Consider the following 17,418-nt stretch of genomic DNA (forward strand, 5'->3'; position numbering starts at 1 on the left):
TTAAAAGGTTTATTTAACTCCAGCGACCCCAAGCAAGGTATGAGAGTGCAAACTGTAATATAAACTTCACACATACATCAATTATGACGTGACAAATGCTTCTTACGAGTTCTCTTTAAGATAACAAGTCATTTTTCAGATGAACTTAAATAAATTCAACAACATAATCACGTTTCTCACTCTAACAATTCCCCTTATATTTGTTGCATTTACTTTACCTTAGTAACATCTCTTAATGTAACTCAGGGACCTCCTATATACAAAGAAAAGTCCCATTAACTCCTCTTTCCTCCCCTACACAGATATACAGGGTATGAAGTGGAGGTGTGGTCCCTGGGTGTGACTCTCTACACCTTGATGTATTGGGAGAACCCTTTCTATGATGTGGATGAGACAATTAAGGGGGTTCTCAATATTCCCTACGAGCATTCACCAGGTGAGCCTTTGTTGTGCTGTTGTCTTTGTTTGTTTTTGTCTTGAGTGCTGGTAGTAGAGGTGGTGGTGGTGGTGGTGGTAGTAGTAGTAGTAGTAGTAGTAGAGGTAATGGTAATAGTAAAACCTGTAGTAGTAGTAGTAGTAGTATTTTTTTTTGTCTCATTTTATCTCTCCAGTTGTTGTAATAATAGTAGTAGTAGCAAAGTGTTCTGTTAACAATCTTGTAAAACATTTCTGAATTCTCTTTATGATCTTTCAAAACATCCCCATACTTTCCTGATCTCCAAAACTTTCCTTACATTCCTTCAAAGCATCTGTGGATCTCCTCCATAAACTTTCAAAAAACACCTTGAAACACCCTTGATAAACTTTCAAAGCTCACTCATTCAAACTCTCCCATAAACTCCCAAGAAATATCTTAATAACCTTTCCACACTTATTAACCTTCCAAACTCTTCTTACCTTGCAGAACTGACATCACTGCTGAAGGGGATGATGGAGAAGGACGTCAGTGCTCGCCTCACACTGCCACAGGTTGAGAAGCATCCCTGGACACAGCTGCCTTGTAACCCAGAGCAGTACACCTTCCATCATGTTGTGCACTGCTGTGAGTCTATAGAGTGTGTGTAGCGTCTCCCAAGCTCTTATTCATTTTGTTTATCCTCGTGAGCATTCTCCGAGGCCACAGGGATGATTAACCAGTTTCTCATAGGTGTATTTCATAGTGGGGGCTTGATTCTTTGTTAAACTAGCACTAGAAAGTATAGGTCAGAAGTACCTATACAAATAACATTGATTTCTCCTCTCTTTTATCTCTTCCTCCATACCAGATTAACTCCTCTCATTATCTCTCTCTCCATAGCTAAGATTACAACACAAGCATCTGCTTCTGCTCTTAAACTAACATTCACTCCTCTTCCTATCCTTTCTTCACAAACAGGAGGAAATATCTCTTTATTCTATAGCTCAGACACCAAAACACAAGCACACAGGTACTTCTATTCTTAATCTAACCCTCCCTCTCCTCCTCTCGCCACAGCCAAGAGGGAGCGTAACCCCAAACACTACCTCAGAGACTATATGCAGAACGGAGAAGACACAGCTGCCTCCTCCCGCAGCTTCTTGGACGAGGACCTTCATCAGAAGCACCTCGTGTCCACCCCTCCGCCTCTGTCTATCCGTCGTGCTAACTCTGCCACCACGCCGCGCCGCCCCAGTCACCCCAACAAGAAGTGAGTGAACCGTCCTCTCCTGCTGTGTGGATGAAGGTGGATTTGAGTGGAGGTCTTTGGGTGACTGGTTTTGTGTGTTGTAGTTTTTTCTTCCCATGCCAAAAAAATGTAAAAAGGAGAAAGGGAGGTATTTTTTTCTTATCCTTTGCTCTTCTTTTCTCCATGTGGGAAAAAGAGAGAGTAAAGGAAAGTATTCATTTATTTCCCAGAGTTAGGTATTCTCACATAAAGAAAATGGAAAAATGAAAAGAAAGTGAAGGAAATCATCTCTGTTTTGTTTTTCCCTTAGTTCTTTTCCCTTCATAAAAAAAATAAAGGAAAGCATCTGTTTCCCTTAGATCTTTTCCCTTCATAAAAAAAAAGGGAAATTAAGGGAAATCATCTCTGTTTCCCTACCTCTTTGCCCCTCAATGTAAAATAAGCCAAGTGTCAGCCCAGCATGTTTCCCCCACAGCCGGGACAGGTTGTGGTCAGCCTCCCCGCTCAGTGTGTGTCCGGCAGCAGCAGTAGCAACAGCAGCGGCAGGAAACAAGAGTCCCACGTGTGTGCCAGACCGCTGCCGGACCCCGAGTGTGGCCTCCTGCTCCACGCACTCCAGGGCCTCCACCACCCACTCCCTCTCCTCCATCAGGCATGTCACTGCTCCACTAGGGTTTTGTGGAAGTTTGATGTGGAAGAGATGCTTTGAAAAGTTGTATTGGTTCTTGTATGATCATTTTAAAGATTATTTAGTTGTTCTTTTCTAATTCTTCATATAGGAAAGTAAAAGTAATTCAGGTTTTGTAATGTAACACATGGAAGAAAAATATTGAAAAAAACTTAGATATTTTAATTCTTACTCTTTACATAAACAACAATATTTTTTTTCCTCCTCTTTCCATTTTTCCCCATTATTTCTTTTCTCCATTTCCCACAATTTCCTTATCTTTTCCCCTTTTCCCCACCAGGAGCACAATCACAGTAGACTCAGCCTCCTTCTCTGCCTGCTCTCCCCACTCCTCCTCCCCATCCTCCACCACCTCCCCTTCCTCTTCCTCCTCTTCCTCTTCCACCACCCCCACCACTGCAACTGCCTCGGATTGGGCCAACACTCAATGCAAGTCCACCTGTATCTCCTCCACCTGCCAGGACTCTTCCACGCCTCTCTCTGACTCAACGCCAAGCTCAGGTAATGTGATGGGAGAGAGAGAGAGTGGCAGTAAGGGAGGGAGATAGTTCTTTTAATTTCTTTTGTTTATTTGTTTGTTAGTTGGCCAGTCAGTCAGTCAGGTTAGCCAAGTTTGTATGGTAAGTAAGAGAATATTGTGTGTGTGTGTGTGTGTGTGTGTGTGTGTGTGTGTGTTCTTGTTTATGGCTATTAAATGATACTTTGTCATTATCTTCATTAATGATCACCAGCATCATCATTTTCTTTATCTCTTCCTTGCCTTACAGTTTGCAATAATAATGTGTGTGTGTGTGTGTGTGTGTGTGTGTGTGTACATATAGACTGTATATATATTTTCTGTATCATACATAGACCCTACATTACCATACATACCTTTTTATTTAATTGTATAGTATGTATTTTATATATCCTGTAAGTTTGTTTGTTTGTTTGTTTGTTTTATTCCATTTGGTGTTTTATTTGTTAATTTTATGTTTATTTTTGTTGTCTGTTCCTGTGTTTATTTATTAATTAATTTATTTTTATCCAATGTTTTATTTTATTTATTCATTTTTTTCTTTTTTTTTAGTTAAGTTCCTGTTTATTTCTGTTTTTGCGTCCTTACATTGAATTTTCTTGGACCTGTTGAGTTTTTCTTTTGTTTTCCTATTATTTTATTTTTTTTTTTCAGGGGAGTTTTGCATGTTAGATGAAATACCTTGTTTGTTTTATATATTTTGCTTTTTTTTTTTTTCTTCACTTGCTTTAGGCCAACTGTAGCTGAGAGAGGGGGAGTGAGAGCAAGGGAGAGGTGAGTGTGATGTCTGCATGTCTGTTTTCTTTTTGTTATGACTCTCCTCTCTCCATTTTCATTTTTTTTTTCTTTTTTTTTCCATGATTTGGTGTGTTATCTGATTTTCCTCTTTCTCTTTATTTCTTATTTGTTTGTTTTCATATATATATTTTTTTATCTTTCTTGTGATTTTTATTTTGTCTTCTATTTCTTTTTTCTCTTGTGTTTTTTCTTCTTTTTTGTTTGTTTTTGCTTCTTTTTGTATCTTCTATTTTTTTGTCTTGTTTTTATTTTGTGTTCTCTTGTTTTTTTTATCTTGTTTTGTCTTTTCTTGTGTTTTTTTTATCTTGTTTTATCTTTTTCATAGCTTATTTGTATTTTTATATGTTCTTATCTCCTTTTTATCTTCTTTTCTTGCCTTCTTTTCTTCTTTTCCTCATATTTTCATCTTAACTTATTTTTATATTTATTTTACTCTGTTTTCTTTGCACACATTTCTCATCATAATTTTTTCATCCTTCCACCATTTCCTCATTTCTCTCCATTTTAGTGTGTTTTTTTATCTTTTCTACATTCTTATCTTACTTTCTCTCCTCACACAAATTTTTCATCACATTTTTTCATCCACTACACTGTTTTCTATGTGCAAATCACGTGTATTTTCACAGTTTTCAGCAAGTCACGTTTGTTGATGTTCCTGGAGAGTTGATGCACAAGTATTGATGATTGGTGTTGGTGGTGATGCAAGTGGTAGTAGTAGTAGTAGTAGTAGTACTTTTGTGTTCACAGTATTATCATTGATTTTTATCAGTGTGAAAAGTACTAATTTCATTCTATTCTGTGAATTCTATTGTGTATTTTTCTATTTCATTCTATTCTATGCTGTTCTATTTTATTATATTCTGTTACATCTCTTCTGTAATTAAACTAAAATGCATAAAACACTGCTATCTCCTTTCCACAACATGAACTGAAAACCTCCAAAACTACGTACACTCTCTTTTGCCCGTAACACAAACCATAACTTTCAACATAGTGCCATCTCTTATCCATCCCCTGAATTGAACCCAAGACTCCATGCACCATCCCTTGTCTCTGCCTTAACCAGAATCCTGAAAACAATAACATCTCCTTTCCTCTCCGTGAACTGCAAATCTTCAACACTACACCTACTCTTGTCAACAATGTGAATTAAAACCTTCAACACAATATCTTACCGTCCCCTGAACAAAACCCAACCTTATTCCAGACTCAGGGAGCAGCCACAGCACCCTGGATGACCCTTGTTGCCCCCTGAGCCCCTGCCCTGTCGAGTCTACCTCCTGCCACCACCATCGCCACCACCACACTTCCAGCGGGGACCAGCACTACAGCCATGGCTCCTCTAGCTGCGAGGGGAGCCAGGGGGCATGCCACTCCTCCAGGGACACCAGCTGCTGCTCAGACCATTGTCCCAGCTGGCAGGAGAGCTCAAGATGCACGTCACTGTCACATCATCGAACTAAGCAGGATTTCCTCTCCTCTCTCTTCTCGTACTCCTCCTCATCGACCTCCTCCTCCTCCTCCAGTTCATCCTCCTGCTCTTCTTCCTCCTCTGCCTCGTCGCCAGAATCCAGCCCACAGAAGTCCCACAAGTCATCAAACTCAACATTCAATAGTGACACTCTGTTCTATAGTGAGCCGTTCTCCTTCAGTGACCTCCTGAGCCTCACCGACCTGGACCTGATGGAGGGCGTCCTGCCGCACCCCTGTGACCCCCTGTGGGATGACAGCACCCCTGACAGCCCCTAGCCTAGTGACCTGATCTGTAATGTCTTGGTTTTACATGCTTTCCTTACAGGGTTGTAATGCACTGCATCTTCTAGCACCTTTTTTTTTTTTTCTTTCTTTCATCTCTTGCATCTTTTCTTTCATTCCCTCTTTTCTACTTTTTTCCTTTCATTTCTTCCTCTTTTTCCTCTTCTCTCCCCTGATTTTTTGTGAGTTACTCCTCTTGTTCCCTTTTTTTCTGTTCTTTCCCTCTTTTTCTTTTTCTATCTTCCTGTGTTTTGTGACAGTTATCCCTCTCTTTTCCTTCATTCATTTCTTTCTCCCTTTTTTCCTTTTTCCATATTTTCCTCTGTCTTTACAATGTGCTTTCCTGTTATTGTAATCCCAGCATCTCATCTACATTCCCCCTTTGTCTCCCGGAATGCCAATCATTTTTATGCACCATTTGTCAGACATCACTCATTTTTCCCTCTCTCTCTCTCCTCATACAGGGAATCCAGGCATTATTTTTGTATGGGAACTCTTTGAAGACATTCCTCTTGTATGCATTTACGTAATAGTTAAGGAGATACCAAGAATCAGTAATATAAGGGATGATACTTAGATGAGTGAGATGCGAGACACAGCAGGAGAGTCGTAAAAGTGAGGAATTGTATGTTACTAAATCATAACGTTGCATTTTTTTTCCTTTGTACAGGATGTGCTTATCATTACGACTCGTTATTTCACCTGTGCACTTTCAAGAGGACATGTAAGGGTTGGGTTATAGATGTTTAAGAATTACTGGTAACTTCTCTTCAGTCCCTCTGCATTTTTTGCACGTTTTGGTAATCGTTGCCTTTCGTTTCATCTATACGTTTGAAAAGAAATGTAAGGGATTGTAGTTCTGTGAGAGATCATTGGTAATTTCTCTTCAGTCTTTCTGTTTTCTTGAACTTTTTTATATATCTTTAGGTTTAGGTTACTGATTCCTCCTCTTTATTTTTTTCAGTCAATTTTAAAGTGTGGGTCTTCTGAGGCAGTCATAGTTTTTTATCTTGTTTATGTATAGCTGAAAATGCCTTTGTATGCTGGGTATGTATACAAGATGGCCCAGTTATGATGTACAAGACATGAGGTGAATATTTTGGGCTCATTTCAGCACTCAGTGACAAAAAAAATTACGTATGATGATCCTAAAATTCGTAAAGTTTTGTACATTATAACAGGGACGCCTCGTACTTACCTGCAGGATTTAAACGTGATGTGCGTCTGCTTGGTTCAAACATTCCTACACGCGAACAGAGGGACTGGATTGTCTTCAGAGGTACATTTGTGTTGTTCAAAATGCAGTGCCAGAAACTATAGTGAATAGACAAACTTGATAGATACAAACTACTACTACTATTACTACTACGTGTACTACTAGCAAAGGGAGTTAATCACTAGACACAGTATAAACGAAACGCATGGAAACGCCAGTGAAGTCTTGCCTCTATGTATATTATATTTATAGACGCCGCAAGACTCAAATACTTATTACGTCGAAACATTTATAATAGCTTCATGTTTAACTTCAGAACTTGCATGTTGAGCTCTCACATAACCTCACCATATGCTCGACACATTCACCATGCCTGGCACCTCACCGTCACTATCACTGCCCCTTTTTGTGAGGTGCGCCAGGTTCCCGTCACCTCAGCATCACAGTGTTAGCAGCAGCAGCAGCAGCAGCAGCAGCAGCAGCAGGCAGAACGTTCACAGTCAAGCAGTCTCTTATATAAGCTGCAAGGAGACTAGGCACTGCATTCACCAATCTTTGTGTTTTTTATTTCACCATAACAATGTTTCCTTTAAGTTGTCTGGCTCTTGTGGTTGGTTCTGCTGATGATATTAATTTTTTGGGCTGTATTTTTAGTTTGTTAGGTCATCTTGCCTTCAAATTTTAGGGTGAAGCTCATTGCGCAAACTTTAAAACCAATGTCAAGATTTTTTTATTATTATTATTATTATTTAGGTAAAGATATTGATTTTAGTAATGTTTTGCTGCTTCATGGGTCGTTTTTAGCCATTTCATCATCTTAGCTTCAAATCTTAGGCTCAGATTCATTTTTCAAACTTTTAAAACCAATATAAATATCAGATGTCTTATATTTGGTAAAGAAAGGGTTGTTTTTTTATTGTTTCTTCACATCATGGGTGATTTTAATTTATTAGGTCACAAGTGCAAATAAATTACTGCAAGGCTTCAGGTTCATCATTTCTTTTAATGTGAAGATCAAGTGCCCATGTTTTATTTTGCCATAGTAAGGATTGTTTGTAGTTCAGTTTTGGTGCTCCTCAGGTGAATGTAATCAATAATGACACAGGTATGCATTAGCAGCAAAGTTTACATTTATATTCACAAACAGAAAACCTTTGTAAAAAAAAAATGTATTCTTGGTTCGTGTCTAAGTTCAAGTTCACTACACAAACTTCTCAAAAACTGAGATCATTTCGTTCGCCCGTGTACATTTTACAAGGCAATACTTTGTTGACGCCCTTCACGTATTACTGAGCCCACTTGTGACGCATGAAACAGACGTACGTACACTCCAGTCAGAGCCCCTCTTGTAGATAGCGTAAGTTCATTTTTTATACAGAACCACAAATCATAGGGTAGCGTATTTTTGTCGCCTCGTCTCCTTCCTTCCCAGTCTCTCCATCTCTCTTAGACCATTATATACGTAATTTCTCAATCAGGTGCAGTCTTCATCAGCAGCCAAGTGACTTGCTGCATTCACATCCACTTGTGGCGTTTCCTTCCAGTCTTGAGTCCCCAGGTCTTCTCGCAGCATCAGTTGTCGGGTTTTGTAACGTTGTCAGATCATGGGACTCAAGACTCAGGGAAACAGAGACTCAGGCTGTATAATCCTGTAGCAAAGTCTATTTATACCAGGACAGGGTGGCTCAGACAAGGCACCACACTGTATAATCCTGTTGTGGAAAATCTATCTATCTGTATCAGACTGGGGATCCTGTATAGGGTGGCTCAGACAAAGCACCACACTATGTCTAATCCAGAAAGTCTATCGATGTACATACCAGGCTGGTGATGTCAAACAGGATGACCCAGCACTCCCACTGATGTCATTTGCACTCCTAGGAAAGGGAGTCTTGTGGACCACCCTACTACACCCCAATAGCAAATAATACAGGCATTAAACAAGATATCAATGAAAAAATCTACAGCAGAAAATAAAGAAAATTAAAAAGGCATGACTGTGGAAGTGACTGCAGCAGGTGACAAGACTTATGATCTCGACTGCACAGTACTTAACTAACAGAGGAACATCTAAGGGAAGAAGCTAGTCAGTGTTGCCTTAAATACATGATATATATATACCACAGTAGAGGTAACTTATGTACTACATAGACCTGTGGATGTCTGTGTGTCCTTACTCAGTCACCTTCGTTATTTCTGAGTACCTAAACTCTTATTATTCTCAGGATGTGTTGATATCCAAATGCAGGGCAGTTTTGGGTTTTTTTATTTTTTTTTTTATTTTTGTGTTTATTTATTGATTTATATATTTTTCATTCTTGCTGTTATTTATTTATTTATTCCTTTTGTCTCTCTCCTTGTTTTTATCTGTCATGGTTTATGAAAGATGTTTTGGTTTATTTTCAACAGGACCATTTTATTTCACAAGTTATTGAATTCAGATGTAGATTTTTTTTTTTTTTTCTTTTCTTCCTCATCCATCCATCCTCTCTCCATTTTTCCTTGGTTTTGTCTGTCCTGGTTTGTGAGGTTCCTTCAGTTCATTGTGTGTGAGAGAGTCTGAATTCACTTTTCTCATCCATTACTTTAATCCATCGTATTTGAAAACTGTCTGAATTCGTCTTTCCCTTCCATTCCTTCTGTTCGTCATATGTGAAGGCGTCTTAATCCGTCTTTTCCTCCCATTCCTTCAGGTCATTGTGTTTGAGATCTCAGAGTCGGTTTATTTCCTCCCCCCTTGTAATGTTTCATATTTGAGAGTCCCGAGTTTAATTTTTCGTGTAATTGTTCATCGTTGCCCCCGTCGCCGGCCTTGCTGTGCTGTCAACATTCCAGGCAAGATTGTGTCAAGGTACAAATTAACATTAAGTTGCTTCTTCTTCTTCTTCTTCTTCTTGCCAAGCCGAAGAGATGTTTAGTTCGTATTACTGTTTCATGACTTATTTTATACCTACAGTGATCATTATACATATTATTGCCTATACCTTTTATCGATCTGGCCAATTATACTTAACACCATTCATTGCTTTGTGTATATCCTCACCTCTGATTATACTCATGAATATTTGAATAGGAATAGAGTACGGGAAGCAAGGAAGAGAAAACGAGAATTTTGTGTAGGTGGACAACAGAAAGGTGGTGGTAGAAGTGTTTGAATCTTATAGTGAAAAAGGAAAACATACAAATAGGCAGACAAATAGAAAAATAATCGTAGTAGCAGGTACAGTTAGAAAATGAAGAGAATACATATAGTTTGGAGAAAATAAAGATATACAGAGAATTAATGAAAGAAAAGAAAAAAAACAGTAAGAAAGAGATAAGATAACGTAATATATATAAAGACAATAACAATAAAAAAAACAAAAACAATATACTCAACTCCGGAACTGACACCGGATTAACCTATACGTACCAAAGACACCTCGATTAATTAGGGTTTGCATAGGTAACGGCAGATAGCCACAGCACACCTCACCTGGCCTCTCGTATATGCAAGACAGATGTGATTATCGACACGTCATTGGATGGATATGGAGATGAGGGAGTGTTATGGGATGTGTGCGTGTGTCTGGCGGCATTATTGAGAATGGTGATGGTGGTAGTGGTGGTGGGCGTGTCAGTGATAGATAGATAAAATAGACAGATAGATATACTGGTAGAGAAATGGATTAATGCAGAAATGGATAGATAGATTGATAGATAAAGAGATAAATAGATAGATGAATGGATAGATAGGTAGATAGATAGATAGATAGGTTTGCATCGATACTGGTGATAATGGTGATGATGGGTATGAATCAATGCTAAGATAGACAGACAGACAGATATATAAATAAACAGGCAAAACGAACAGACAGATTCACAACTTCAATCGATACACACACACAAACACACACACACACACACACACACACAGCTGAAACACTCATCACAGTCTAGACAGATCCATAGCTTAGCCAGACAGGTACACACACCTCCAGTATATTCATGTGTCGCCTCATTATAACGCCAAGACAGTGAGAGTGTGAGGAGCCTGTTAACACCTCGCTAGTCACCTCACAGAGACAGGCAACATACCGTCCTTTGCTATTGTGCTGAGAGGCGGGAAAGGAGAAGAGAGCCTGTATCCTGAAATGCTCTGCCCTCACTACCACTATTTTCTAAGGCTACGGAGATGATCTGCCGAGTTTTCAAGAGTTTTTCCTGTTAGCAGGGCAGGAATATTGTTAATCTGTCACTTGAACCGTAAAAAAAACACCCTTGTAACTTCAGCTATGGGGAGTTTTGAATGTATTAATGGAGGAGGCGCAGAAACGTGTCAATATGGCTAGGTGTTCAAACGGGGATTAGGAAAATAACCTTATATTCATTTCATAACTGATCTAGAAACATGGATGGGGATGATGGGTGGAGACAGGCACCCATGTTTCACAGAGGGATTACCTCGTGCAAACCTGATGGCGTCTTGCACTAACCCTTGTTTTCTTGAGTTCTTAATATGTTCTTATTCCTGTGGTAGAATATGATGCCTTTCCTCAAATAGTGATCTAGAGAATGAAATCAGCAGTGAAATCAAAGACCCTTAAACCTTTAACCCAACTTAAGCTAACCTAACTTAATCTGACAGTAGCCTAAACAGATGAAAACCTTGACATCATTTCACTATTATCCCACGGCACAGGACAGCTTCCCTTGACAATGAGCGGACGTGGCAGCCTGACAACCACAATCGCAGTGCTCTGTACTCTATGACACAGTTCTAGCCACGCCCCTCCAAGCATTCCCCGACTGCCGGACACACACACGGACACACGGACACACCACGCGGACACCCTCCCTCTTCTATCGCTCCCTAGGCAACGCGATAAACTCATTCTTGCACGCTTTGTTCTCTCATCGACTGTTTTCAAAGGTCACAGAGATGATTACACGGGTTCCCATGAATGTTTTTCTTGTTAATAATTCAGGGTATTCATTAAACTACCCCTGGGATCATGAAAGCAGACTTGAAAACCATGAAAACTTCCACTAAAGCAACTTTGAATTGTTCCTCGTGTGGTACTGACGTGTTTGAGAATAAGAGTTTCTTTCTAAAGCCACAAAGATGATTAGACCGGTTGTCATGAGTGTTTTTCCTATTAGTAATGCAGGGTACTTATTGAACTATCATTACAATCATGAAAACAACTTTGATAGTCATGAAAACTTTCACAACAGCCTGTTAACGGAAGTGTTTGAGAATGAGTATTTCTTTCAAAGGCCAGAAATGAGTAGTCGGGTTGCCATGAGTGTTTTTTTCGTATCAGTTATGCAGGGTGTGCATTAAACTATCACTAAGGTCATGAAAACAGCACTGAAAACCATGAAATCTTCCAACTACACCCTGTAATGTTATGAAGCTAAAGTGTTTGATTGTTAATATCTTTCAAGGGCCACAAAGGTGATCAACACAGGTTTTTGCGGGTGTTTTTCTTGATGAGGGAAAGTATTTATTAATCTATCACTGGAATCATCAAAACAGCCTTGAAACGCATGAAATTCTCCAGTAGATCTTGTCAACAGCAGTCAGGATGAAACACTGCAACGTTCAGAATATTGCAGTGTTTCTACTCTTACGCTCCCTCTCCTTACTTCCTTCCTTCCCTTCCCTTCCCTTCCCTACTCTATCCATCACCCAGATCCTTCATTCTATTCACCCACAGTCCCTTTCAGCCCTCTCCCCTCACTGCCTGCCCTTACACTCCCTCGTGACGACCTGTTATTCCTCTCCCCTCCTCTCCCCTCACCTATCTTCATCCTTACCGTGTCTACCGTGTCCCCGTCCTCTCTTCCCTCTCCGGTACCAGCAGACCGATCCTTTCTCGGTCCCCCACGCCCCTCCGTCTCCCTTTCAACCTTCCCCTCCGCCCTGCCAGCCTTAATATTCCCCTCTGACGCCCTCCTTCTCCTTCCCCTTCGCCTCCCATCAGCTCCTATCATTACACTTCCTCCACGCCTCCAGAACACCCATCTGGACCCGTCGTGTTCACAAAGCGGAGAAGTTACGATGTGTTTTCTCTTCTCTCTCTTCTCCTCTCTTCTCTCGTAGCCTCATTTCGTTCTTGAGTGAGGAAGAGTGTGTGTAGCTTATCTTTGTGTTGCCAGCGTGCGTCAGGGTGAGAGAGGGAGAGTGGGAGAGGGTGGATGGGAGAAATATGCAGTTGTTACTCTATCCCAGTGTAAAATTCTTTCCCAGACGCAAATCGAGGTCGTGAAATGTTGTGTTTTTGTCTGCTGGTGTCTTTGGATTGTGGTGGTGTTGTGTTGCAGCGTTTTGCGCGCACACACACACACACATACACACACACACATACACACAGAAGGTTAGGCTACGCACACACAAGAAGGCGACTCTACACTCACGCACACACATACACACACACACTTAGCTTATATTACATTCTACTGCTCATAAAAGTGTCGAGGTAATGTGTAGTATAATTTACTATTTTTACTACTGCTTACATTGCTGCTGCTGCTACTACTACCATCACTACTACTACTACTACTACTACTACTACTACTACTACAATACCAACGCACCTGTCATAACTGCTACTACTACTACTACTACTACTACTTCCAATATTACTACTATCTTCACCACCTGTCATTATAAGCTAGTGACGCCATTGTTCTTGTTTATGGAGGAGGAGGAGGAGGAGGAGGAGGAGGAAAGTGGAAGGGTGGAGAGTAACGATTATGTTGTTCAATCATTTTCTCTCACTGTTCCTTCCTTCATTGCTTTCATCTTTCTTCTTTCCTTCTTTCTATATGACTCATTCTACTCCTCCTCCTCTTCCTGATCCTCCTCCTCCTCCTCCTCCTCCTCCTTTCTTTATTTCCTCATTTTTTACTTACTCTGACTCACTCACCACCTCCTCCTTCACCTCCTCCTCCTCCTCCTCCTCCTCTTGAGTAACTTACAATTTTTCCTTCCCGTTTTAACTTCATTTATTCTCTAACTTCCTTCATTAACTCCTTCCCGCACCTCCTTCCTCCTCCTTCCCTCCTCCTCCCTCCCTCCTTTGCCTTACCTTACCAACAGTCTGGAATATTCATGTTAAAGGGAAGAGGAGGAGGAGGAGGAGGAGGAAGAGGAAGAGGTCGATATTGATAACCTGTCACTCCTCTCCTCCTTCTTCTTATTCACCCCTTTACCTTATTTCTATCCCTCCTCTTCCTCCTCCTCCTTCTCCTCCTCCTCCTCCTCCTCTTCGGTATTGGTCTCCCACAGTTACAATACACCCACCCATCCACTCTGCTGTCGTCACCCACCCACCCATCCACCCCGCCCCGCCTCGCCCACCCACTGTTACCAGACGCCCGTGCGGTGGAGTAGGCGATGTGTGACGCCACTTTGGTAACGTAACAGTACAATGGCGTGACGTGTGGAGAGATGCGTCCTAAGATGAGGGTAGTGGCGTGTGTGTGTGTGTGTGTGTGTGTTTAGCCGTATGTTGTGTTAGTGGGATTTGTACGGTTACTCTTTATTGCTTGTTTATTTGTTGTTGTTGTTGTTGTTGTTGTTGTTGTTGCTGTTGTTGTTGTTCTTGATACTATTTCATTACTTCTTCAAATTATTATCAGTTACTATTTCTCAGTCAGTCAGTCAGTCAGTCAGTCAGTCAGCCAATGTATCAGTCAGTCAGTCAGTCAGCCAATGTATCAGTCAGTCAGTCAGTCAGCCAATGTATCAGTCAGTCAGTCAGCCAATGTATCAATCAGTCAGTCAGTCAGTCAGTCAGTCTATATCACTTCTTACTACAACTTCTACTACAATTATTATTATTTTTTTTTATATTCGATCACTCATAACTGAAAGCACTACTATTACACCATTAGATTCCTTCATTATCAAAATATACGAGGAATTCAGGCATTAGTATTCCTCCTCTCTCTCTCTCTCTCTCTCTCTCTCTCTCTCTCTCTCTCTCTCTCTCTCTCTCTCTCTCTCTCTCTCTCTCTCTCTCTTAGTACTCAATCTCAGAACTCAAAACACTCCTATCACGGCATCAGATTCCTTCATTATCAGGATTTACGAGGCTTCCAGGCGTTAATACCAAACAAAACGACTTCCTTTTATCCATTTATGACTCTAATATCTAATCCGGAAACATAAATAACCCCTAACTTCTCGTATTTATCCATTTATTTATTTATCTTAACCCCCCCCCAACCCTCCATTCCCGAGACTTAACAGGCGTTAGAGTGAAAAAAAAATCGCCTCTCCTTTATCCATTTACGAATCTAATATATAATCCAGAGACATTAATATTCCATAACTTCTCTTATTTATCTATTTATTTATATTTTAGCACCCCGCCCCTCACCCTCGCCCACCCGTCTCCCGCCATCAATCATGGAAGAAAACGAGCGTAAAATGTCTTTCAATTACCTTGGTAGATGAATGTCTTTAGCAATGCGTCGTAAAAACATCTATTATTATTTTTTTTTTATCTTTAGTGCGGTAAATGGCTCACTGCGGAACCGATTAACGTCAGCATCTAACAAAAATATAACTTTTGGAGGTCTAGGGACGAGGACGAGGAGGAGTAGAAGGAAAAGGAAGTGAAGGAGGAGGAGGAGGAGGAGGAGAAGGAACGATATGGTAGATAAGGAAGAGAAGGAGGACGAAGAGAAGGAGGAGGAGGAAGAAGAGGAGTGTTACAGGGAGAAAGAAAAGAAGGAAAAAGAATATAACAAGAATGAGAAATACATAGAAAAACAAAGAAAGAAAAATGAGAAAGAGAAGAAGAAGAGAAGGAATGTTACAAAAAAGAAGTATAACAAGAATGAGAAGAAAGAGAAAGAAGAAGAGAAGAAGGAGGAGAAGGAGGAGGAAGATAAGAAGTAGAAGAAATAGAAGAAGAAGGAGGAGGAAGAGGAAGAAGAGTATTACAAGGCGTGCATCCTCCTTTAATTAAATCAGTAGTAAGGAAGGCAATTTGTCACGTGTGGGCTGCAGCGGTGCCTCGTTCAGACCTCATTTCTTGGGTCTTCTCCTCACGGGCAGGTGTCCACAGTAATTAATTGGTGTCATGCGTGGACGAAGGTGTGAGGTAACTGTTTTTCTCACCTTCCTGTCTCGTCTTGTGGCTAATAAACAGGTCTACGTGAAAAATAATAGTAGTAATAAGTAAATGACAGGTGAAGATTAGAAAGAAAAGTGATATTTTTTTCTTTTGTTCTTTTTTACCTTCCTGATAAACATTTCTATCTAAAAAAAAACAAGTTCAGAAAGTCATAATGAATAAATGAGTAAATGAAATAACAGGTTGATAAAGAAGAGATTAGAGAGAAAGGAAAAATATACATATAAAAAAATATATCTTTCGTTTTTCGTATAAATTAACTTCTTCTTCTTCTTCTTCTTCTTCTCCTCCTCCTTCTTCTTTGTGTGTGTGTGTGTGATTTTGGCCAATAAATATAAATCTAAAAATAGTACACAAGAAAGAAAATAAAAGGAAAAGAAGAGAGAAAAAAATCCGTTTTCTTTCTTGATGTGATTTAACTTTCGTTTTCTTTACTGACAAACTTGCGGTCAATAAACACATCTGAAAAAAAAAGAAAGGAAAGAAAGAAAAGAAAGAAAAAATGAATAGAAGAAAGAAGGGAAAGAAAAATATCTATCCATCTCGTTCTTTTTCTTTTCCTTTTCTCTTTCTTAGTGTCTGACAAACCCGTGGTCAGTCTGTACCCCCAAAAAAATGAAAAGAAAAGAATAAAAACGAAAGAAAAGAAAAAAAGCAAGCTATTCATGTCTTGTTTACGATATAACACCAAATTTATATCATATTTAAGTGTAATTTTGACTTGATATTTATTATTATAACGTATCATTACCATTCTCGTGTTTGTTTGTGGCTATCCCATTTTCTGTAGCGCGGTAAGAGTGATGGATGAACAGAAAACGTAGCGTGGTGTTTTGATGTGCACTGACGCTCACGCACACACGCACATGCACGCAAATTTGAATTATACCGAGGTGTATTCATATGTATGCGTGTGTGTGTGTGTGTGTGTGCGTGTGTGTGTTTCAGTATACAGTAACATCGGAGCATACAAGACTGATATAACCACAAAGACACGCGATTACACGCAAATTCGTATATTTTGAAATAATACGTAACTTTTTTTGCGGGGTTTGTTCGTGCGTGTGTTGTTTTCAATATAGCACAACACCGGAGCGTGGCGGAGCGTGGTATTATATTTGATGGAATGACTCACTCTCGCACGCACACGCACACACACACGCACGCACGCAAATTCCCATAAATCGACATAAAATTACCTCTCTCTCTCTCTCTCTCTCTCTCTCTCTCTCTCTCTCTCTGTGTGTGTGTGTGTGTGTGTGTGTGTGTGTGTGTGTGTGTGTGTGTGTGTGCGTATGTCATTTCAATAAAAAAAGAAAAAAAAAACAATAAAACAGTTTAAAGTGATAAATGAACAAAAACGAAGCGTGGTATTAGATAGAAAGAGACTAACACACACACACACATACACACACACACGCAAACACACACAAACACACAGACCCACACACGCACACTATCCTTCCATTCATTATCCTTTAATTGATGGTGCATTTAAAAGAAATCCCTTAATTCATGCTGATTAGCCTTAATAGAAGCGTGTAACACCATAATCAGTGCCTGTCTGTGTCCTGCCTCGTGCACTGAGCTTGGCGCTGCCCGTGTTCAGAAGCCCTTTGTTCTCCCAGAGCCACTTTTCACAGGCTGCTCAGATGATTAGCCAG

General features: G+C 40.1%; 1 protein-coding gene across 6 annotated transcripts in view; it reads left to right on the forward strand.

Moving 5' to 3' along the window:
* LOC135109926 (uncharacterized) overlaps nucleotides 1-9,643 on the forward strand; it is a 33,658-nt gene extending 24,015 nt beyond the window's left edge. For 5 of the 6 annotated variants that reach the window (XM_064021826.1, XM_064021827.1, XM_064021828.1 and 2 more), the window contains 6 exons: nucleotides 303-436; nucleotides 905-1,042; nucleotides 1,475-1,667; nucleotides 2,122-2,298; nucleotides 2,615-2,835; nucleotides 4,857-9,643. In XM_064021826.1, coding sequence (XP_063877896.1) covers nucleotides 303-436; nucleotides 905-1,042; nucleotides 1,475-1,667; nucleotides 2,122-2,298; nucleotides 2,615-2,835; nucleotides 4,857-5,398 — 1,405 coding nt within the window. In that variant the 3' untranslated portion in view covers nucleotides 5,399-9,643. Of the gene's footprint in view, nucleotides 1-302; nucleotides 437-904; nucleotides 1,043-1,474; nucleotides 1,668-2,121; nucleotides 2,299-2,614; nucleotides 2,836-3,583; nucleotides 3,626-4,856 lie in introns of all 6 variants that reach the window. The other variant, XM_064021831.1, reaches the window with a different exon arrangement.
* The last annotated feature ends 7,775 nt before the right edge of the window (nucleotides 9,644-17,418 follow it).

This window comes from Scylla paramamosain, chromosome 19 (assembly GCF_035594125.1).
Source record: "Scylla paramamosain isolate STU-SP2022 chromosome 19, ASM3559412v1, whole genome shotgun sequence".
Classification (NCBI taxonomy): Eukaryota; Metazoa; Arthropoda; class Malacostraca; order Decapoda; family Portunidae; genus Scylla; species Scylla paramamosain.